The following is a 25157-nucleotide window of genomic DNA, read 5'->3' on the forward strand; positions in this document are numbered from 1 at the left end:
CCTTGTCCCTTTTTTTATTGGTGTGTCTGTCAGTTTTGAGAGTAAACTGGTCTTTCCTATTTAAATCTGCAAATATTCAGTATGGTGTACTTATAAAGGGAGGCTGTGTGGCAGAACCAACATGTCACAATGGGAATATTTTAACACAATTCCATATTATAAAATACATTCTCAGAGGTAATGAAACTGGATATTTGTTTAAAAGGAGAGATAAAACAATAAAAACATTCCTGTTCATGTGCCTGTGGTATTTTATTTTCTGATTTATACAGATCTGTGAATAAGACATGCTGAAAGTTCATGAGATGAGTTCATTGTACATATGTTTTCCCACTTTAAACTACCTACCCAAATTGAGTTTATTGAAAAGAAAGATCAGGAAGATTATTCTGAAATACACTGTTTTGGAAGATACCCATACATATGCGAAATGCTTTAGAAGCTCAAGTACTATGTGCATGCTAAGTATTTAGTGTGGGTATAAGTACAACCTAATATCTGTTTTTGCAAACCAATGGATGAATGAGGCTGTCTCTCAGATTCAACAGGCAGTAAGTGCTGCTCAGTATTTCCTCTGTGCATTGGCACTGTATGCCAGCAATGGCCCACCCTGGTTAGTAAATCAGTCCTCGTTGATCAAAGAAATTCCTAAGGAAGTTTTAAAGTTTTCTAGTTAATGTACTAAAGCCACCTAATGGTGCAGAAGGGAAATTACTATTAGCAAGCCAGAGGCTGCCAGTTCGAATTGCCACTAGTATGGTTCCCAGACTACGGGAAACACCTATATCAGGCAGCAGTGATATAGGAAGATGCTGAAAGGCAAACTCATACTGCGTGGGATATGGCAATGGTAAACCTCTCCTGTATTCTACCAAAGGCAACCACAAGGCTCTGTGATCACCAGAAGCAGACATCGTCTCAACAGCACACTTTACCTTTAGTTACATGTTAAGTGCTTGGTGTGGACAGAAGCACTGTTACTATCTCTGGAGGCTTGTTCAGTTACTTGTTGCCTTTGAGGCACAGGTGGTACCATGCAGAATTTGATCTCTAGTGCATACTTGCTTGCTTTCTAGTCATGGGTATGAGGTAAAGATTCCTCACTTCCATTATTCTGCAATGTAGAAAATCTTTTTCTGACCTCACATCACTGTCTGACTTGTACCAATCTAGATTCAGACATCATAGATACAAGATATGGTTCCCAGTGTGTGGGGTGCTATTTTTAAATGTGTATTGAGAATGGCTGGAGAAAGAAGCAGAGACTAGAGAGATGTTTTCCTTTATCCAGCTCTCCCCTATCTTCGTATGACTTTCTTCTACTGCTGTTCTGCTCAGGAGTTCAGGGAAGAAGATAGAAAGATGGCTGAGGAAGGAGTGTGGATATAATCGATCAGGGCAGTTCATTCCCTCCTTGTCATTACTTGGCTCCACCTGGGTTTATGTTCATGTCATGATTCTCCTCTTAGAAGCTGAAGCCTGTGGGCAGGAGGTGGAAGAGAGGAACCAACCTAGCAGGAGCTCCATACGTGGAGGGTAGAGCTGAATGGACCATGTGGCCTAATCCAAACAATTTCCTTCTCTAGTCTAATCATGTTTCTTCCAGGGCTGCCTGCAGCTTAAAAACATAAGATGGCTGCTGGAGTGGACCAAATGACCCGCATTCAGACTACAATAGCCAGTTTGAGTTCTGGGAAGCTTCGGAGCCAGGCATGAAAGCAAGAGTGCTTGCTTGCATTGGCATCTGGTACTCGGGGATTCCATTTAGCTACAGACATGGATAGAATTATTATTCTTAAAAGAGTTTTTATGTCCACAAAGTGACTTACCAAAACAAAAGTAATAAAAACAAAGGCATACAGTATCAAAATACACACAAGAAAAGCCAAAAATTAGCAGCATAAAACATAGCAAAACAGCAACCAATAAGGCAAAACAGTATCAAAGGAGCCCAGCAAAGAATACTCAACCCAAGCCTTCCCTTCACAGTTTAGTTTTGATTGATTGCTCCCCCTCAAACTGCCAATTAGGGCACTTGGCAGAACTCCATGGAGGATGATATTCCAGAGGTGCTGCTCTATCACTGAAAGGGCCTGGTCCTTGTTCCCTGCCAACCAATCCTGAGACATTAGCAAGCCAGCAAACAGCAACTTTGAGGCAGATCTTAAAGCCCAAGCAGGTTCATTTGTGCATAGGTAGTCCTTAAGGTACTCCAGTAGCAGGTCATATACCATAATTACCCAAATAGAAGACTACTCTGAATTTATGATGACCCCCCCCCCAAAAAAACACAACAGGTTAAATATAGGCTATACTTGTCTTTATTCAAAAGGAAGAGGACTCTGAATTTAAGATGATCTCTCATTCGAACAGCAAAGAATTTGGAAAAACCCAAGTTTTGGATTCAGGTAAATAAAGTAGGGTTTTAAATTGTCAGCCCATCAAATTGGGCTTGGAAGTGCACTGTTAATCAGTGCAATGGATGCAGAGCAAGTTAAACTCACACCTCACCATGGGTGTCTGCAGGATTTTTCCCAGGTGTGGCAAAACCAGCAATCCCATACCTACCTCCATTGGAGTATGCCCCATTGGGTTCAATGGGAATTGGCTCAGTCTGCAGGGTGTGTGTGCTCCCTCTTGCCTTCCCCTCTTTATTTATTTATTTGACATATACTGTCACTCCAAAAATGGCTCAGGGTGGTTAAAATCAAAACTAAATCAATCAATTAAAATCATTTAAGCATTAAAAACATTCACATTAAAATCATTTAAAACCAGCATTAAAAATTTAAACCATGAACCTATTTCCATGGCCCCATGCCCCCCACCAAACATCCATGAGCAGTCTGGCATCAATGTTCTGCACCAACTGAAGATTCCATTTCATCCTCCAGGGCAGCCTTGTTTGTTTGTTGTTGCATTTGTATACCACCTTGCATAGGTGACTAATGGTAGAATGCACTCCTGGCCTCTGACATATGTGAACCAAACCAGGGACAAAGCTGAACTGATTCAGGAGAACCTTCAAGCTGCAAACTTACTTTATTATTTGGGGAAGTACAACCCTGTCAAAAAGCCATTGGCTGTAATAATACATGTGTGTAACACCGTCTCCCTGGTTGCTTTTTATTGTGGAAAAGCAACTTCGGGAGAAGGCAACTGTCAGTAAACAAAGTGTGTGTGTAAGTCCCTGTCACCATCTGCTGGTTTCTAGGGCAACTTCCCCAGGGAGGACACACACACACACACACCCCACCCCAAATTTAGACTGCTGTGTAGATCAAGTTCAGCCTTGAGTTATACAGGCTATAAACTCTACAATTTCCCAGTTGGTTGGTTTTAGGGCTCCAGAGAGGTTTTAATCCCATTTTAATGTTAGTTACCCAGGCCCCTTATTATCTTAAATGGATGAAGAGAAACTTGCCCCTGTTTTTCTTAGGTAATGCAGTCTTTATGAAAGTTTAATCAAAAGTAAATCCTACAGTAATCAATGGGACCTACTCAGGGGCATAGCTAGGGGAGAGGAGTCCTGTGATCACCCCTCTCCCCAGCGGCCCCTCAGAGTGAGGGAGATAATGAAGAAAACAGGGAGGGGTGGAGCTGAGGGGCCCCCGGGAGCTGGGGGCCTGGTTTCTGTGAACCCATCCACTCAATAATAGCAACACCCCTGGACCTACTTCCAGCCAAGTGTGTACATTTGTGGCCTTCAAATAGTACATCCTTTCCCCCCAGGATGACTTTGAAAACTGATAACAGGTTTTCTAGGGCTAGGAGATCCAGGGTAGAGAAGGAAAAATAGTACTTCTTCACACAGCCCATACTTAACTAATGGGATTTAACTGCTACCAGATGTACGATGATGGTGACTGGCTTATAGGTTTAAAAAACTACTGATAGAGTCCCCTATCAGTAGCAACTAGGGATGGCAGCTAAGTGGAACTTCCATATTCAGAGGCAGTAGTCCTCTGAATACCAGTTTCTGGGGAAGGAAGAGCATAGTTGGGTTATTGCCTTAATGCCTTGCTTGTGGGCTTTCCAAGGCATTTGGCCACTGTGGCAGGGAGGATGAGGCTGAATGAGCTGGACCTTATTGTTCTGCTCCAGCAGGGCCTTTCTTAAGAACACGAGAAGAGCTCCGTTGCTGGATCAGGCCCAAGGTACAACTGGTCCCGCATTCTGCATTCTACAGTGGACAACCTGATGTCTCAGAAGCGGATATTTCTTATACTATTTAATGTCTTCAATGTATTCCTCTCCCTTCGGCCAAATAAGTCCTCGCAGCAGCGACCTGCAAGAACCAACAGCTGGGTGTCCCGGGTTTCCCCTTTCTGCTTCCGGAGGGGAATTCTCGGGGACTTCCCGCCAGCTAGGAGGCGGAGTCAGAGCAGCCGCGCTCTTGCGCTCTCTCTCACGCCACAAGAGGGCGTCGGTATCACCGACTCTGCTTCCCTTCCTTGCTTCCCTCCTTTTCCGCTTGCCCGGCGCTTTGGTTTCCGGGCCTGGGTGAGACGATGGCGGCCGGAGGAGCAGACGCGCGGGCTGCGGATGTGGAGGAGGATGCCTCGCAGCTCGTCTTTCCCAAGGGTGAGCGCCTGGGTTTTGGGAAGGGGTAAAAAGGTTTGTGCGGGCTGCTATGCAGGAGGCTCTTTAGCGTGTGGGAGCAGAAGCCGGCGATCTACATGGATTTATAATATGGAAGAGAGCCCATTCTGTGTTAATAAAGGACTGGTGCATTCCCAGGCTGCCCTTTTCCCCGCCTCAGCTCCACAATGATTCAGCCCCAGGGCATGATCTGAAGGTGCAGATCTCCTGACATTGAGCACACCTGGCTCTGGTCAATGCTTGGAATGGAGGCTGTTGAAGACCTGAGGTCTCCTGTGGAAAGGCGAGATATGAGCGCAATAAACAAAAATATTATATGTATTCTTCCTGGAGTGGTTGACAAGCACATAATTTGTGAAGGTGGGGGTTAACTTTCTGGGAGCAGCTGTCTTGCTGACCACTCTTGGATAAGGCACGGTTGAATAACACATTTTCAGTCGTCGATTGACTTGGCTCAGGATGTATTTGGCATTCGGACTGTTCACATAAACATAATTAGGCTTCATATTTGACAATCTAGGATATTCTGTGTATATTTAAACTAGGGGTTCTTAAGCTCCATGACCTCCTGGGGGTCCATGGGGTAAGTCTAGGTGGTCTGTGGAAAATTAAATATATAACTAAAGATAGCACCCCAGAAACTTAATTTATAATCAAATATAACTATTTTTCTCAAATTTTAATTACTAAGTTCTAACCTAAAAACTTATCAATGGAGTCGGGGTCTGTGGGTAATGCTTGGGAGGGTCTGTAGTGGCAAAAATGGTTAAGAACTGTTGGTTTAAACCTACAGGAGTATGTACATTCCTATTTTAGTCCTATTGACTTCAGTATGATTATGGATTATAATCTTAATGTCTAAAGCTAGTAGTAGCATTAAAACTTTGATATGAATAGCCTCTTTTACCAAAAAAGAAAAAAGAGGATGGGGTGGTGGTGAGAACACACCTACCCCAATGTCACTAAAGGACATGTCAATGTGATATTGGCACACCTTCTAATTGTGTATGAAGAATGTTCATCCTGTTTAAAAAGAATATTGCAACATGTGTAGAGAAGAGATATGGATGATCACCCCTCATACGCAATTAGAGGACATGCTGAGATTGTGTTGGAATGTCCTTTAGCAATGTTGAGACAGGCCTGTTCTCACCACGGCCCCATCCTCCTTGCATGTAAAGGAGACTGTTCTTCTGAACTCGCGCTATAGGTTTAGCAAAACCATTAGCAGTACTAATTGTTATGAGAGCTAGTATAACTTCTGCAAAGGCTGGTTACATCTCTGTAAAAGTTCTCTTTATCTTTAAAAGTAATATAGACTTTTATATTCAAAGACTTAAAAAAAATCTATGTGTACATGCATTGCTGGTACTGGGAATATTTTCATACTTAAGACGTGTTTTGAAGCATTCTGGAAAAGCAAAATGCAGAAGTGAGTGACCTTATTGCTGATATTGTTGGGTGTCAATAGAAAAACTAGGGCTGGCAACTAGACATTTGAGGTTCTTGCTTTCAGGTCAAGAGATATACCTTGTGTGTTCCCTTCTTTAAAGCCTGACTGATACATGCAGAAGAATGAGGTGGTAGAGTTCTGAAGTGGCAGAATGGACTATACAAGTTCAGGCAGAGGTCACATTTTGTATGCTGCTTTGTGTGCAAAACTCCGTGCAAGGAGAAAACTAGTGCAGCAGAGAGAAACTTTCTCCCTAATTTGTTAGTTTTTCTGCTGGAGGGAATTAAAAAAAAAAAGAGTAAGCATTCCAAAATGGCATCCTCCACGAGCAGCCTGAAGTGGCAGCATCTATTCTACCAGTATGTGACTACATCCTGTCGCATCTGGAAACTAGGGAGATGACTAGAAAGATGGTGGAAGAGAACTCGTGATGTACATACTTAGAATGTATTTATGTAGAACACATATACTGTATACAAATTTTCTAGCTCTTTTTCTGGGAGCTGTTCAGCATTCCCTCTAAGAGGGATTCCCTGATGTTGTTGACTGCAACTCCCAGAATCCCCAGCTGCAATGGCTTTTGCTTGGGGATTATGGAAGTTGTTGTCAACAACATCTGGGACTCCCTCTTAAGAGGGAACACTGGAGCTGTTCAAACTTTGGATGAGCACATTTAAAGCCCTAATTGGAGAGCCAACTTTGGATGAGCACATTTAAAGCCCTAATTGGAGAGCCAGCGTGGTGTAGTGGTTAGAGTGCTGGACTAGGACCGGGGAGACCCGAGTTCAAATCCCCATTCAGTCATGATACTAGCTGGGTGACTCTGGGCCAGTCATGTCTCTTTCAACCTAACCTACTTCACAGGGTTGTTGTGAGGAGAAACTCAAGTATGTAGTACACCGCTCTGGGCTCCTTGGAGGAAAAGTGGGATATAAATGTAATAATAAATAAATAAATAAATAAATAATAATAGCTAAGGACCAGGATACCTAAAGAACTTGCCCCGCCTTGATTCTGCCTGCTCTCTATATGACGTTCTCTCTAGCATGTCTCTTTGCTTTCTGAGGTATGGTTGGCAGGAATGTGGGAAGAGAGCTGCTTCTCTTGTGATGGGCAGAATGTGAAGTGATGGTATTCTGCTGTCACTAAAGGACAGTTTTGTTCTGGCAAATTTGTGTCTCCCATTTAGCCTTTTGCTTTATAGTTTTGCTCTTGGCTTTTCATTTTTGTTAGTTCTTTTACTGGTTTTTCATTGATTAATTAAGATTTACTTGTTTAAAAATATGTTAGCTGCCTTGAGCTGCATTTTTGACTAACTTTATAATGGAAGTACATATAAATGTGTACACTAAGCCTAAGACCGTACCAGTAGTGAAGTATACTAATGTATTTGTTTCTGCTGCACCCATCTTTGCATAGAATTTGAAAGTGCAGAAACCCTTCTGAATTCAGAAGTTCACATGCTTCTTGAACATCGGAAGCAGCAGAATGAGAGTGCAGAAGATGAACAGGAGCTCTCAGAAGTCTTCATGAAAACACTGAACTATACAGCTCGTTTCAGCCGCTTCAAAAACCGGGAGACTATTGCCAGTGTCCGCAGGTGAGTAATTTATGCAGTGAAAAAATATCTAACTTGGAAAATGTGAGAATTAAGATGGAAGAGCATATTTCCTCTTAAATGTAAAAAAGCAAGAACTTTATTGTATGCAAGTAGATTGCAAGTTAACTTTCACAGTTTAAAGGAAAATAATGCACAGGGTTTAAGATATAGCTAAACAGATTGCCATGACATCTGTAGCATCATTTTAGTTGTTACCATATTTGCACTCTTGAACAGTCTGCATTTAAACAGTCTGTATTGAGCAAATAACATTTCCTAGACTGCCATTGATCTAATTAATAAGTAATTAGTAATTACTTAGTCTGGATATCAGCCAATACAATTAACCTTATTATGCTTCTGGGGTTCTGAAGTGACTCAAGATCTTTCCCTGTTATTTCTTGGAATATGGCTTATATAGCTCCTAGAATCTTAGACCACACTGCTGAAAGACCATTTTAGTCTCTCTCAGTACATTCTGTTTCTTATCTGAAAGCCACCTTTCTATAACAATTATATTATATTATATTATATTATATTATATTATATTATATTATATTATATTATATTATATTATATTATATTATATTATAATATTATTGCCTATTATTATTATTATAATTATAAATTCCCTCTGTGCATATCTCATATGCTTAAACTTTATATAAGAGTAGTCACAGACTGCACCTGATGCATTCTATAACCATTTAGCCCCACCATTCACAGGTTTGAGTCTATCCATTTGGTTATGTGTAGATAAGCTCTTGTTCCTATCTCATTGCAAATGTTAAGTAACTTAACAGGGCCAGGAAGGCTTTACTTATTACTAAGTACTAGGGATGTGCATGGAACCAGCGGGGGCCGGTTCGACAGTGGTGGGGGGATGGCTTTAAGGGCAGGGGTAGGTGCATTCTCCCCCCTCCCCACAGCGTTTCCCTGCTGGCGCATGAGTTTTTAAGAGCTCGTCAGGGTGGTAGCATACCTCCGTGATGCCGTTTACCACACGTAGCCGGAAGTAGGAAGTGAGACTGTGCACGTCGCTCATGTTGCACACATACCTCCGTGATGCCGTTTACCACACGTAGCCGGAAGTAGGAAGTGAGACTGTGCACGTCGCTCATGTTGCACACGTGCGCACGCACCTGGCGTGAGTGCTGCATGCAGTCGCACTTCCTACTTCTGGCTACATCCGGTAAACAGTGGCACGGGGTGGCAGGGAGGTATGCTGCCGCCCCGACAGGCTCTTAAGGACTCATGCGCCAGTGAGGGAGATAAGTGCTCCCCCGCCATTGAACCTTCGAGCCAGCGAGGGTTCAGACCGGTCCGGAGGCCTTTAAAAGGGCCTCCAATCTGGTTTGTGCACATCTTCTGTTTGGATTACTGCTGTTGAATCACCCCTGTACTCTTCTCGTACATTTAAGCTTTACTTAAGAATGGTCTCACACTGTAGTGCATCTTGCATTTCATAGCCCTTTGGCCCACAGTTTATTTTCTCTATAACCATGTATATTCACCTGCCAACAGTGGATAACAGTACATCTGATAAAGTGGGCTTTAATCCACAAAAGCGTATGCTACATAAATAGGCTTATCTTTAAGATGCCACAGCAGCCTTTATTGTGTTTGCTGCAACTAATTAAGACTCTGGAAATCTTTTCTCCACTGTTTCAATTCTTCTGTGTACATGTTTTCTTTCTTTTTCTGCAGTTTGTTGCTCCAAAAGAAGCTCCATAAATTTGAACTGGCATGTTTGGCTAATTTATGTCCTGAGACAGCTGAGGAAGCCAAAGCTTTAATTCCCAGGTGAGCTATCCTAGGTCAAAGAGTTATTTTTATGATCCAGGGGGCTTTCGGTGTGTGAACAACGACAAACATCAGAGAAATGGAATTACCACCCTCTGGTTCATCAACAACAAATATTTATGTACTGCTTTTCAGCAAAAGTTTCCAAAGCGATTTATATAGAGAAATAACAAATAAATAAATAAAATGGATCCCTGTCCCCAAAGGGCTCACAATCTAAAAAGAAACATATGATAGACACCAGCAATGTCACTGGAGGTACTGTGCTGGAGATGGATAGGGCCAGTTACTCTCCCACTGCTAAATAAAGAGAATCACCATGTTGAAAGGGTGCCTCTTTGCCCAGTTAGCAGGGGTACCGCAGTTGGATTGGTCTGGCATTATGCGATATTTATGGTAGAACTTTGCCTTTGTACTTTTAGAACAATAGAAGATATTGTTAATGAAACAGCCTCAAGGGTGATTGGCCTGCACCTCCTAGTTCAGGCGAATGTAGGGAATTTAGCTCAAAAGGGTGGAGACAGTTCCAATCAGCCTTAATTTGTGCAAGCGTATGAACTCAAGAAAATCAGTTGGAGAGAGAGGTTTTAATTAAATTAAAAAGGAGTTTAGTTAAAGCAAAAATAGTAAGACTAAATAAAATAGAAGCAATGCAAATATGTTTAAAAATAGACTATCATAAGGCACATTTAGCTTAAAGTTGCAAATTATGTGTAAATTCCCAGGCGTACTAGAGAGGTGCTTTAAGATAGAGGGGCAAGATTTCAGAATTAAGAGAAAGGGATAGGTTCCGCCCTGAAGAAGCTGGGCAAGAAGCTATATCACCTGTCCTGGAGAGGAACATCAAGGTGGTCTGCTGGAGTCTCTTGTTGCAGTCTGCTGGGGTCCAGAGTGAGAAGCACAAGGGAACACTGAGATGTTTTGCAGTCGGAGACAGTCAGTCCCAGCAGGTGTAATAGCGATATTTATATCCCAAAATGTGCCTTGAGGGCACATTTCTTTTGTTCTCTGCTGAATAGGGGAGCCCAGACAACCTTTTTTTTTGGAATGCATTGTTTCTTAGTCCTTCCTGGGTAGGAATGTGTTTGAATGCCTATGGCATTCAAGGCTGATTGTGAGGACAATTGGAGTGTGCAGGTGCATCTAAAGAATATCCTATGCTGGGAAGGGCTTCCCAATAATTCTATCAAGAGTTTTGATGGGCACCTCTTCAAAGTTACATCACCGACTCATCCCTATTGAAATGGAGTCTGTTGTTGCTCTTCTTATCTGCCTTTCCTCCCTGGCCTGAGTGTTTTGTTAACAGGTGTTATCTCTCTCTGCCAGAGGAAGCTTAGGTTGCATTCCAAGGCAGAAATGATCTTGAATGCCAGACACTTGCAGTAGCCAGTTCTGGAGTCTGCTTAGCCAGGGCCTCCTCACAAAGAGGGAGTGTGGAGCTAATTCCTTTCCAATTTGTGGGGCCTGTAGCCAAATCTAGGGGTGACCAGTCGATTGCCAACTAAGCGATTTGTCCCCATGTATAACATAGACTGTGAGCTCACATAGCAAAAGTGCAATCTCCAAGATGCAGTTGCAACCAGGGAGGCTTCTGGGAGCAGGCAGAATAAGCTCAGCTGGTAGCAATATTTTCTGTTAAGCCTTGCAAATAATTGGTAGTTGTGAGTCAACAACTACCCTCAACACATGTCCCTGAATTTTCCTCCCCTCCCTTACCCCAGCACTCCTCCCCTCTCAGAACACAGGAAGGAGCTGATTCTATTCCATATGGCCCTCCTTCCCAGTTTCTAGAAGACAGGCAGAATCTAGGAGGAGCTGTTACCATTACTGTTGTGCTGCTTCCTGCCAGGGTAGTACAAATGGTAGATTTTGTCTTTCTCCCAGTCTTTATGACTGGGAGGTAGAAAAAAGTGGAATTCTTATGACTATAGACATCTTTATCACTATTGTCTCTGAATGCAGCCTTGCAATTGTCTCTCTGGCCCTGCCAAAAAGAAAGAGAGCAGTTTGGTCAGCTCTGTATTGTTTTCCCAACCAAACAAGTTGTTCTAGTAAGAACTAATTTGCCTACTTTCCTTTAACTGTCCCTACAACTGGACTAAATTTGGTCCGAATTGGTTAGTTCGCTCACAAGTTAGCCCACTTGTGCCTCAAACATTCATGCGTCTGCCATATTGAATTAACACTACGTGTTTGAGGTGTCCCTATGTGTCCCTACAATTGTACCAAATTTGGTCTAAATTGGTTCCCACTTGCACCTCAAACATTCATGTACCCACCATCTTGAATCAGAGTGGATGACATCTTTACAAACTATGCCCTTGAGCCATCCCTATGTTTCCCTACACCTGTAGCAAATTTGGTTCAAATTGGTTAGGCAGTTCACAAGTTAGCCCAATTGTGCCTCAAATGTTCACGCGTCTGCCATCTTGAATTGGGGTGGATGACATCATCGCAGATCATGTCAATTGGGTTCATGTTGGTCCAGGCATTACCAAGTTGATAGTGGGGTGGGGCGGGGCGGGGCGGGGTAGACACACACAAGGACGGACACACAGAATGCTGGGTGATGTCATAAGCCTACTGGAAAGTAGACTAAAATGCATCAGTTGGGTGATCTCACGTTCTTTGTCTCTCCCTCTGCTAGGCATAGAACAGAGCAAATGTGAATCAGTTCAGCCATGCAGTATTCTTCAAAATGGAGCCCTGATTTAAGTCAGAACTTCATTCCAGAGGCAGCCTGTGGGGACTGTTCCTCCTTGCACCCACCCAACTCCACCTTGCTTTCACAAAGGAAGAGAGATGCTGCCTTTAGAACAAGGGAAATGTATTTTGGAGGCAGCATGTATGGGAATCGGAGATGCTCACATATTCCCACATATGCTATATTAAGACGTAGACTTAGTAATAAGTAAGATAATTCTCCTGAATATGTGAAAAGTACTTTTCCTCACTACTAAATTATAACCAATCTCAGATATGGGTTGGGAAGTTACTGGGCAGAGATTTTAGGCAAGCTTGAGTATCAGCACGTGTGTGTGTTTGGGTTTTTGTTTCTTTTCTTTTTTAAAAAAGAAATGTAACCATTGTTTACTCTTGTCGTTCAGTTTAGAGGGCCGGTTTGAAGATGAAGAGCTCCAGCAGATCCTTGATGACATACAGACCAAACGAAGCTTTCAGTATTAGAAAGAGCTTCAAGACCCTTCTACAATCTGCACTGAAAAAATCATTTGTTGCTCTTGGACCAAATCCAACTTTTTTTTTTTTTTTTTAAACCAGCAGAGAGAATTCTATGCGGGATAATACTTTGTGACCCACATAGGAGGTGTTCAAAAAGGTGGTCACTGGATGGTGAATATTTACTGTGTTGGAAAGACTCATACAGTAAGAGCTGTAGAACTCTGGAACGTTTGGTCTAATTAGTTTTTTAATACTTGTTTCCAAACTTTCTGCCTTCATCCTGGGAATATACAGAATGTTTCTGAGGCTAGATATAGACTACATGAAGGCACAGATCTCTTTTTGAACATATGTTGCTTAAGATAAATAGAAATTTTGTGTTTCTATTACTTCTTGAAAATTATACTAGTAAAATCAGGACTGATAAAATTGAGTGGCTTCTTGATGTGTTTAATCCAGATGCAGAGTTCTTCCTTTCAAGAATATTTTATACCATTCATTTGTGTGAATTAAAGTACAGTATTTTTTTAGTTGGGAGCCTGTGGTTTGTGAATGTTCTCCACTCATTTTTGTTGACATGAAAGAAAAATACTTTATAGGGCTGGAGAGAAAAGACACTGGGAACAGACTAAAGAAGCGTATCAGATTATTAAATTGCATACAATATTTTTGCTATGTTGGTGTATTTATGTAATAAATTAACCTACTGTGTGTTTAATCATATACACAGATTGCTATTAATGACATTTATCTACAAGCATATGTATGTTTTTGAGACAGAGAAGAAAATAACACTTTTGTGCTTTTTGGAACTGTGCTTGGAAACATACCATCTAATGTTTCAAGATCAAGCTGGGTGCTTGAATTAATATAAGTGGCACTTATTTCTTTGGCAATAGTTGTTTTAGTTGAAGTGAAAGGAGCATGGTTAAGGTTCCTGCTGGTGGAACTGTGGAACTATAAAGATAGAAACATAGTGTGACACATGCCCTACAATGAGACGGAAGACCACTACTGCTATACCACTTACCCTGTATGTGTTTGACATCAGACAACTGTTACAATGGATGGGGTGTTCTCCATCAAATCTATTAAATTTTTTGATGAGGAAGTAATCTCTTGTCTCTTTCCTTAAGAAAGCCATAAGATGACTTTTCTTATTAAACTAATATCATTCCCTCAGGCTTCTGCAAACAAGCAAAATAGAGAGGAATGGCAACTGAGCAGACAACTGAATTGCAAAATATAACCCCAGGACTGCAAAGTCTGAGCATGAGCAGCCTGAGTGGATCTGACTCATCCTGGTTAATTTATCATTCTACTAAATATTTCTAGTAGTCTTTACTCAGGTTTACTAGTGGAATGATAGTTTAGAAAAGCTTACACCTGGAATCATTTATTGGATCAATCAAGTAACTAGTTACTATTAGTGGTGTTGTTTTTTAATCTTTGTGTGACTTGCAACTTGTCAAAAGTTGGTCCAGTAAAGACTATCTCCGCTCTCTGTGAAACATACCTTGAGGCTATTGTCTTGTTAGATGCTGTTTCAAATGACTAGTCTAATTCTAACAGTATGTTGTGTCGTCGAGTCAATGTCGACTCCTGGCGACCACAGAGCCAAGTTGTTGTCTTTGGTGGAATACAGCAGGGGTTTACCATTGCCATTTCCCGTGCAGTATGAGATGATGCTTTTCAGCATCTTCCTATATCGCTGCTGCCCGATATAGGTGTTTCCCATAGTCTGGGAAACATAGTCTGGGGAACATACCAGCGGGGATTCACCTAACCATAATTTGTTCTGTAATAAGTTCAATAAGGCTTTTGTCTGATGTGTTTGAGATCTTGGTTCTAGCCCTCAAAAACTGTTCATTCTAATGTCTTCTGTTGCACAGTGACTTGTAAATATTAAACTCTAAATCTCTTGGGCTGCACTATTTCTATATCTCTTACATAAAGATGTACAGTCACAACATTTCTCGGAATATGTTCTAGTACTGAATGTGGCAAATGTGGGAGCTTCCTTGTACAATAAGCAAACTGGCCAGATTTGCAGATCATCTGGTGGGCCACTGTGTGAAACAGGATGCTGGACTAGATGGGCCTTGGGCCTGATCCAGAAGGGCTGTTCTTATGCTATTCCTGTTGAAGATATACCAGTTTCCTTTATGTCTCAGGCATGCCATGTAGCGGCTTTCAGACTTCTTCCACAACTATAGGGTGCTGCCAAGTGCTGCTTATCTTTCTGGGAGATCTGATATATGCTGTTCTGTCTTCACTGTTAAAACTTCATTTCCTCAACTTGTATCCGCAACCTTAGTATGAAACCTGCAATCCTTCAAAGTGAGGTGTCTTCTTTTTTGTTTACCCACATATTTGAAGGGTCACATCACACATACATACATACATACATACATATAATGTGCTCATAAACATGACTGATATTAGTTCTGATGGTCATGAGGCAATGTGCGGGAATCAAATGCAGCTAACAATAAGTCCCTTTTGTTTATCCATTACTGAAACAGTTTAATAACTATATACACATTGTATTTTTGTATCCCAACACCTTACAATGCAATTCCTTTTCCAGGTTCAATTCCTGGACTTTTTCAGAAAGTTTTTCAGTTTGGTGAACGTGCTGTCATTTTCATTTTCAGGTAGCACTCATAACACAGCTTTCATTTGGTTCATTTTTCTATGAAATTCATGTTAGAAAATGCTCCTAACAGTGTGTCAAAACCAAATGTATTTTGACATGTTTTTGAAGCCCAAATGAATAATACTTTAGTTTACTCTAAGTGTCCAGTAGACAATTTCAAATATAATGCAATCTTGGGTTTGGTTGTTGTTGGTTTTGGTATTTTTTGTAAACATCCATTTCAGACCATTTGTGCTGTAGCACCAGGACTAATTCAATATGTCTTTATTTATAAGATTTATTTATAAATCTTTAACACAGTGCCACATGTGCTAAATCCCTGCCTTGGTACCTTTGCTTTAGTTAGTCTGCTCTCTCCTGCTTTTGTCAACGTACACATCCTACGGAACACTAGTCTAGCCTCTAGGTTTTAACTCTGCATCAGATGGGGCTCTTTTCTTTGTTATTGTTTACACAGTACCATCTGTGTGCGGGATGCTTTACAAACTATTCTAAGAACGAAGATGGGGTTTTTGCTGAGTAATGGAGTAATTTGCATGCAGAAGACCTCGGGAATCTCCAGGTAGGGCTGGGAAAGAAGCCTCCCTGAAGCTGTGGAGAACCCGCTGCCAGTCAATGTGAAGGATAGTGAGCTAGAGTGACCAGTGGTTTGACTCGGTGTAAGGCGGCTTGCACAATGTGCCATTGTAAGAGAGCGTCTTCTTCACAAATCCATCCTTCCAGTAAAAGAGTTTCTCATTTTTAGGTCGTTTTCTGTTGGGTTTCCCTTCCTCACCCTTGTTTTTCCCGTCTGGAGATTCATTTTAGATCAGATCCCCAAACAGCAGGAGTCGCATGATCCTTTTTATTGGGACTAGCTAAAAAGTTAGAGTCGTGACTGTCTTGTGACGTTTCAGGCACCCCTAATAAAGGGACGATGATGCTACTATTGCAGTTTGGATCTTACGTCACCGTCTCGTGCATGTTTTAAATTACAAGCATCGTCCTTTCCGAATGGCAGCCGGAAACTTTGTTGTAAACCGCCCAGTGACGTAAGTTTTGGGCGGTATAAAAATATGTTAAATAAAAGTAAAATAAAAAAAATAAAACTACCTCCGTGTGGCTCTCAGAGAGTCGCACGAAGATGTCGCGCGTTTCATTCCGGAAGCGGATGTGCATGTTGAATTGCTTGCCCGGCCCCCCCCCCCGCCATAGCCTCCCTGTAGTTGGCGTGCGCGATGACGTTGATCTTGTGCACCGCCTCCGGTTGCTGCTGGGGAAAATGGCGGACGGTGGCGGTGACGGCTCGTGAGGTAGCAGCTTCCGGGATAGGAGCGCCCTGGGCATCGGGGCCCCACGCACGGGGCTCCGTGAGCAGCTGTCTTGTGAGTGTCTTTTGCGAAGGAGCTTGGCCGACATAGGGATTGGGCGGGGCGGCGGCGGCGGCGGATTCGGGGGGGAGGAGGAGGAGGAATCCCGTCAAGCCGGAAGAGCGACGCTGCTTCCGCCATCTTTAGGCCGCGAGGGCTGCGGCTGTGAAACTATCGGCGGGGAAGGGGTCTGCGGTTGAAAGGCGGGTCGAGAGGACGTTGGGGGTGGAAAGAGAGAGGCTGCTATGGGGCTTGCTTCTCTGGACGAGCTTGGAAAGAGCTGTAGGGTCTTCAGGCTGGGTGTAGACGTTAGAGAGCCTAGGTACGGTGTTCGGGAGGCGGTAGGGGAGAGAGCCGGCCCCATTCCTGCGCTGCACTCCCCGCGTTAAGAACTTCGAACCGGACATCACCAGCAGTCATGATCTGTTCTTAAAAGATACAGCGTAGAAGAAACAAGGAGCCCCTTCCTTGGCTGCAAGCTAGTGACTTGTGCGCCGGAAAATCGCCTGTTTAGTTCTCATCTCGCTCTAAGCAAACCACTGCCTTATCAGCCCCATCCTTTCCTTTGTAAGACGGTAAGACTAATGCTGGTTTACATGTAGGGTTCTTGTAATGATCATCAGTAAACGCATATGAACCGTTAGGGATCCTTAAAAGGTGCTCTACAGAGGATCATGATAATACTTCTTATCATACTCACTTGGATTGCAGTTTGGTGTAAGAATGTGCAAGCTCTTAATTGGCACTACCTTTCAGCAGGAAAGGTGGGATGAAAAGGTAGGGAATCCTTACCGTAACCATAAGAAAGGTGTCCTGGAATGCAGGTTTAAGCACACTTATCTGAAAGTAAGCCCCAGTGTGTACAGTGGGACTTACTTCTAAGTATGCATAGAATTGCACTGTTAGTGATTTTATTTAGTAATATTTGGATTGAGAGAATGGGAAAATGCTGTATCTTGGTTTTAAGGATGTAAGCTTTAATTTTTTAAAAAAACTTTAGCGTGCTGTTGATAATTTCAGTAGAATTTCTAGATAATGTAGTTAGTATAAGAACTTGTGCTGCTAGTAAAGTGGCAGTATTCAGTATGTTTTCTCCAGATGAAGTCTCTGTTCTGAAGTTCTTGAAAAAGAGCATAAAAGAGCAATTTGGCCAGTTTGTTAATATGTTCAGATCCTATTTCCATGTTCGTCAAACTGTTACAAATCAGGGTGGATTGATTTAAATTGCCAAGCAGGGAAAGCCTGTTCATTTATACTACCACTTCCCATTTATTATTTAGATACTTTCTAAATAAGTGTGTTCTAATTGCTGTAACCATTAAAACATATTTTAATTTTGCTTCATTCTGAAAACCAGGTCTTGCATCTCTTTGCACTGCTTACACTTGCCACACTCCTTTTTTAATCCAATGAATGCATTAAAAAAAGATCCCAATAGTCTCTCTTATGATCTGCAGCCATGTTGGGTTTTTATAGACAAACACCAGAAGGTGGTTCCCCTTTCCAGTGTTCCTTTCAGGTTTGCTCTGCCCCTTCTCTATGGTCATATATCTGCTTTGCCCCACCCACAGAACAGCTCAGATGTAAATTGAAGCCAGGATTACATCCTGGTTTTGCTCAACATTCCTCAAGAGTTCTCTGCCATTACCATAACTCCTGCTCCCTGATTCATTGGAAGAGTCTACTTCTGATTTCAGTTAGGAAAAAGATCTTTTGTTATGTAGAAACCAAATCTGGTTTATTTTAACCAAAGTTGAGAAATAAAACAGGGTCATCCTGGTTTATTTCAGAAGTCTGGTTATAATAAGCCGGGATCTCTTGGTTCATATTTAAGATAGGAACATAGGAAGCTGCCATATACTGAGTCAGACTATTGGTCTATCTAGCTCAGTACTGTGTTTCCCCGAAAATAAGACAGTGTCTTATATTAATTTTAGCCCCCCAAAATGCACTAGGGCAATTAGCGGTACATCAGATATTACTGCTAGGTCTTACTTTCGGGGTAGGTCTTACTTTTGGGGAAACAGGGTATTGTCTTCACAGACTGACAGCGGCTTCTCCAAAGTTGCAGGCAGAAATCTCTCTCAGCCCTATCTTGGAGAACCCAGGGAGGGAACTTGAAACCTTCTGCTCTTCCCAGACAGCTCCATCTCCTGAGGGGAATATCTTACAGTGCTCATCTTTCTGGTCTCCCATTCATATGCAACCAAGACAGACGCTGCTTAGCTAAGGGGACAAGTCATGCTTGCTACCACAAGAACAGCTCTCCTCTGCGTTCAGTGAAGCTGACTTGTTCCAAACTGGAATTAAGAGTAGAATTCTTCCATTACCTCTTGTGGCTGTAGGCAGATGGGGAAAACATGCTCCTGAGTCTTGAGGATGGTGTACAAAGCCATATAATCCTGGCTCTGTGTTATGTCTGAACTGGTGCCATGAGATGAAAGGTCTGTATTCTTTATCTTTAATGTAAATATTTATAACTAGAGTAGCAGAGCTAGCAACAGTACTGACTCTAAGAGAGTTGCAGATGTCAGGTAGAAACTAGGCATAAAATAGTAAAAGATCACTTGGACAGATCAGTGGATGACACTTGTGCTGACTTGTTGCCAGTATTGCTTAGCCCCCAGCAGTGGTCCCTCTAATTTTTTTCATCTTTGTGCGGTATGAGTTTTGTTCTGGGTGGCAGTATCAAGGCAGTGTGCTTCCTGATTCATCCTGAGCGGGATCTAAAATGAACTGAGCAGACATCCAAAAACTTGTGAGCATGCGCACGCCTTAGAGGGAACAGTGGTCCCCAATATCAACCTTTTAAAGCATTCAGAACTTATCCATCTGCAATTTTTAAACTTACTGTTTTGAAGGGCAGGACGTATTTCTATTCTAAATGGTTTTTGTTTTTTTGTTTTTTTGCCACACCTTTGCTGCCAGTGACATCTTTGATAGCACTTGATAACATTCCCAGTGGCTGGCTCCTGCATTAGGAAATTTCTCTAGTGCAGGAGCTGCTCAACTTTGGCCTCCTCAGCTGTTTTTGGACTAAAGGTAAAGTGTGCCGTCAAGTCAGTTTCAACTGCTGGCGCCCACAAAGTCCTGTGGTTTTCTTTGATAGAAGACAGGAGGGGTTTACCATTGCCTCCTCCCGCACAATATGAGCTGATGCCTTTTAGCATCTACCTGCATCGCTGCTGCCCGATATAGGTGTTTCCCATAATCTGGGAAACATGCCAATGAGGGTTCGAACTGGCAACCTTCTGCTTGTTAGCAATAGCAATAGCAATAGCACTTACATTTATATACCGCTTTATAGCCGGAGCTCTCTAAGCGGTTTACAATGATTTAGCATATTGCCCCCAACATTCTGGGTACTCATCTTACCGACCTCGGAAGGATGGAAGGCTGAGTCAACCTTGTTAGTCAAGCATTTCCCCGCTGCGCCACTTAAGCTGTTGGACTACAGTTCCCATTATCCCCAACCACATTGGCCAATAGCTTGGGATTATGGGAGTTGTAGGCCAACATCTGCAGGAGGGCCAAAGTTGAGCAGCCCTACTCTACAGTATGATGTAGAGTAATTTCCTAGATGGGGGGAAATGGTGACTGGCTGGAGCCAGCTGGTGGGAACGTTATCCACGTTTTTAGTGCTGGGGAAGATGCTACTGCCAGCAGATGAGAGGTAAAAACCTTGTATAACAGAAATTTGCCATTTCCCCCATCACAAATTCTAAGTTGTCAATGGCAGTCAGGTGAGTACTTAAAGACAAGAGTGTTGTAAGTAAATGATGTACGATGACTGCAAAATATGTTTTCCCCACAGTCTTTACAAGGGAAAATAGACTTTCATAAGTATATAGGATAGTCACAAATTCAGATTATGTTCAGAATTTCATCTTACATATGAACATAGGGAGCTGCCGTATACTGAGTCAGACCATTGTTCAGTCTAGCTCAGTACTGTCTACACAGATTGGCAGCAGCTTCTCCAAGGTTGCAGGCAGGAATCTCTCTCAGCCCTATCTTGGAGATGCCGGGGAGGGAATTTGGAACCTCGATGCTCTTCCTAGAGCGGCTCCATCCCCTAAGGAGAAGATCTTAGAGTGGTCACACATCAAGTCTCCCATTCACATGCAACCAGGGTGGACTCATGCTTGCTACCTTGAAAGGAGAAACTTACTATAGCTGAAATTTTACTTTAAAGCATGGGTTCTTAGGATCCTGTGTGCCACAATTAATTGAACTTTAGTACTCCAATTGATGTTTCTGTTGCTTGTGATTATGTATTCTAGTATTTTTAAATATTCTATCATAAGCCATATCTAGGTCTATTCTAGGCAAAAAGATGGGGTGCACATTTTTAACACATGTATAGAACAGTGTTTCTCAACCTTTTCGGAGTCAAGTACCGGTACATTCTTCGTGCCCAGTTTTAAGGACTGGTACCCGAAAATTCTGGATTGATTTGTTCTATGATCCATTTTTTTGTTTTCCTGGCTGTCCATGCTATCCTCAAAAATCTCCAGTACCAAAGTTCAAAAATGTCAGTACTACAATGTATGAATGCTTAAACTATTGGTTTATTAATTAGCATTTTTGTTAATGAACAAGAACAAATTCCACAAGAAAATAAACAAGAGGTATATCTTGCCAAGTTTTGTCAGGGTTGGGAAAAATAAATGTGCAGATTCTTTGGAGAACCTTCCCAGAAACTCATCCAGTGTATATCAGCAATGATGTCTCTTGTTGCTCGAACTCATTAAAAATACACACAAGATATAAAATTAATGTGAACATTATTCTTGTTTAGTTTCTACCAGCCACTCTTTGCGGCAGTCTTCATCAGGGCCAAGCGTAAATAACGTCAGTTCGGTTGCGTGTTTTAGTTTTAATAAGACTCATACTTGAAAATCCGGCTTCACATAAATATGTTGATGAAAATGGGAGGAGTATTTTCATTGCCTTTTTGTGGAGAATCTCATACTCTTCCTTGAGTTTTATCCAAAACTGTGCTATGGGGATTGATTGAAAGGCAGATTGGAGACCAACATCTGATGAAAGCTCCAGCAACATTTCTTCTTGAATGGTCAAATTATTTTGGCTATGCGTCATAAATGGATCTTGCACCCATAGATTTCCCTTTCGCTGATCCTCACCTTCTGGATAGTAGTACTCAAACTTTTGCTGTAATGATTTGAGGTGATTATGTACCAAAATCTTGATGCTGCTATGATCAAAGTCGAGACCCTCATCAGAATAAATTAGAGAGGAGAGTGTCTCAAATATGTCATAGTTTCCTCCTTTAGACCGATGTATCCACAATTCTAATTTTTTTTAATGCACTAATTTTATTGCCCATAGTAAAAATTGTTGCCAGTGGTCCTTGTAAGCTTAAATTAAGAGAATCTATGGTATTAAAAATACCGGATAAGTATGCAACTTCTGCAATCCATTCTACATTTTGCATGCATGTGATGTAATTGTTGTTGCACTTTTTTGTATCAAAAACATTTCAATTTCTTTCCTTAATTCAAAGAACCTCGTCAAAACTTTTCCTCAAGATAGACAATGTACTTCTGCATGCAATAATAGAGTATGCTCAGACCCCATCTCATCACACAAAATTGTGAACAACCTTGAATTCAAAGCTTACACTTGATGAAATTAATGATTTTAACCGACTGTGCCAATATTCCATTCAAATCTGGTGACATTTTCTTTGCCGCTAAGTGCTGGTGATGAATAAAACAGTGAGTGTGCACCAGGGTGGATCTGATTTAAATCACGATTTAAATCACTAGCAGGGTGGATAAAAATCAAAAAAATCCAATTTAAATAAAAAAAATCTGATTTAAATCAAAACAATTTAAATTAAAAAAATCCAATTTTTTTGATTTAAATTGGATTTTTTTTTTAATTTTTATCCACCCTGCTAGTGATTTAAATCAAATCCACCCTGGTGTGCACCATGTTTTCAAAAGCGACTGACCTAATCTTTGCCAAAACACCAGAATATTTGCCTAGCATACTTGCAGTACCATCTGTGCATATAGCAACACAGTTTTTCCAGTCAAGTTGAAATTGTTCCATGTACACATTCAGTGCTTGGAATACTTCAGTACCCTTTGTATGTGATAGTAATTCACAGCAACATAACAATTCTTCTGACATATCGTTAATTTCCTAGTCAATGTAACGCACATAACACAGTAATATGGTTTTAATGAAATGTCAGTCGATTCATCCAGCTGTGATGAAAATACCTTTGACAATTCAACTTTTTCAGTGACTTGTTCTTCAATATCAGATGAAAGTACGTTAATTCTCCTGGTCATTGTGTCATTCGATAAAGGCAAATCTTTCATTTTCTTAGACGCAGAAGATCCTAAAAGCTCATTACAAACATTGATCAGACACGGCTTTATCAAAGTCTCATCGTTACTGTAAGGTTTTTTGGACTTTGCGATATGCAATGCAACCAAATAAGTTTTCATCAATGAATGATCCACAGTAGCTGATTGAACTAATACTTCCTTTTGAAGTGACAACTCTTTACTTTTTCTTTTTTAAAAAAATCCTTAGGTTTGTTCACAAATTGTTTGTGCTTTGTTTCTTAATGATGAAGAAGTTTTGCCGGTTTCATAGCTTCATTGGATAATACTGTGGAACATATCACACACTGAGGTTTTGGTACCTTTTCAGAACCAGGGCTGCAGATAAATCCATACTGAAGATAATCTGCATTGTATTTACAAATAAACATACCTCTTGCTTTTTTGATAGGGTGGACACTTTCTTTTATAGACCCTGAGTCTGAATCAGAACTGGCTCTGTGTGTGCTCATCTCTGCAGAAATATGATCATTATTTGAGATTGCAGCCAAACAGCTTGTGTTTGGATGAACATTATCTTCATTTTCCATAGACAAATCTTGGTCCGATGGTCTTGATCTCTTATTCAAAATCTTGAACAAACTTGTTTGCTTATTCCGTTTGGAACTCATTATAATATTGACAAAACAAAAACACTTGGCACAAATTGAACAAAAACTGGGATGAGTGGCAAGATCTGGGCTCCAAAGGTACTAGGGCAGTGCTTCTGTCCTGAGCAGTACAACGATAGGACTCAAGCGAAGTTGAAAGACTTCCAGCTCTTCCTGCTCTTTTGCCTCTTGCCGGTTTTACCTCTGCAAGAAAATAAGAAATTCTTTTTTTCTGATTGCTTTTATTGCATGAAACAGTAGTATGCCTGCATATGTTGTTTAAATAGAGTTTAGTACAGATCAAGGCTGTATGTTGTGCAGGGCTGGATTAGTACCATATTATATTCTTAGTATAAGGCTTTGTAGACTGAAAGGGAACAGTATTCATTTTCTGTTTTCCTTTTCCTCATCTATTTTGTTTAAGAAACAACTTAGCTGCTATTCAACCCCATATGCCCAACTGTGCAAAAACTCATTTAACACTGCACATTTGTTTTTTTGACACTGCACAAAATATGCCTAGCTGCACATTAGCACATATCATGCCTTCCACACAAGGTGAAGATGAGACAGTCAAGGCTGCAAACAAGATGAGGTAGCGCCCTCCATTTACCCCAGGATGACTGGTGCCCGTGCTTGGGCTAGAAATGTGGATGGGTTGGAAGGTGTACCACCATCTCTCCAGCCTTAGCTCACCTGGCACAAGAGGTCCTGCAGGTGGCTGGTGCAGGTGGCCTGGTCAAGGTGCCTGCTGACACTGTAGTAACGCTCCAGCAGAGTGGAGTCACGCTCCGCGTTGCAGCAGCCGAAGTCCTAGTACTGCACGCCTTATTTGAATAAAACCATTTTCTAAATTAAAAGGTATTGGTGCATGATCCAGCCAGTATTAAGCACTTTTACATATCAATTTCAACAGAAGTTAAAGTAAGCCTTTAACAATTAGCTGAAATAAATGGATTCTGTATGTGCTTAATTTTGACAAGCTCATGTTTTTTGTTTCAGCAATGTGTGAGAAACATATTTTCCTAAATTTCCTGACTTTTAAGACATTATTTCTGAACACTAAAAAAAACCAAACAGTATTTAATATACCTGCCATAAAATAAAAAATAATGGAGAGTATTGTCTCAGTGTGCTTTCACAGACTGAGGTAAAAACACATCCTGCATCTACAGTTCAAAGGAATTCAGTATTCTGGAATTGGCACCTCTTCCCTGCTTTTATACTCAGAATCACAAAAGCAGTTAAGCCACATATAAATATGTGCTGAGTAAATAGAAAATGACAGATTGTAAGCAGTCTTCTAATATCCTAATAGCTAGCAAATTAGCATTATGAACTCTTGGATTGGATATGCATGCTTCCATTGTTTTAGTTTGTTATGGGTGTCTCTTAGCTATTTTGGGTATTCTGTTTTGAAAATGGAAAGGTAGGAAAGAAAATTTATTATAAATAAATCTTATATAGTGGATGATGCTCTTATAAGTTACACTGGGAAACATTCTACAAGGGTACAATATGCACAGACACACACTCCA

General features: G+C 41.3%; 2 protein-coding genes across 4 annotated transcripts in view; both read left to right on the top strand.

The window, feature by feature from the left end:
* The first annotated feature begins 4427 nt into the window (after positions 1 to 4427).
* Positions 4428 to 14569, top strand: POLR2D (RNA polymerase II subunit D). Its single transcript, XM_053305495.1, has 4 exons — positions 4428 to 4584; positions 7475 to 7655; positions 9363 to 9458; positions 12566 to 14569. The coding sequence occupies exons 1-4, from the start codon at positions 4512 to 4514 to the stop codon at positions 12642 to 12644; spliced, it is 429 nt and encodes a 142-aa protein (XP_053161470.1). The 5' UTR covers positions 4428 to 4511; the 3' UTR covers positions 12645 to 14569.
* Positions 14570 to 16506: 1937 nt separating this feature from the next.
* The window catches only part of WDR33 (WD repeat domain 33), a 123200-nt gene continuing 114549 nt past the window's right edge, over positions 16507 to 25157 (top strand). For 2 of the 3 annotated variants that reach the window (XM_053305491.1, XM_053305493.1), the window contains exon 1: positions 16507 to 16661. The gene's annotated coding sequence lies outside the window, so the exon portion shown is untranslated. Of the gene's footprint in view, positions 16662 to 16784; positions 17222 to 25157 lie in introns of those variants that run through there. The other variant, XM_053305492.1, reaches the window with a different exon arrangement.

The sequence above is a fragment of the Hemicordylus capensis genome, chromosome 3 (assembly GCF_027244095.1).
Source record: "Hemicordylus capensis ecotype Gifberg chromosome 3, rHemCap1.1.pri, whole genome shotgun sequence".
Classification (NCBI taxonomy): Eukaryota; Metazoa; Chordata; class Lepidosauria; order Squamata; family Cordylidae; genus Hemicordylus; species Hemicordylus capensis.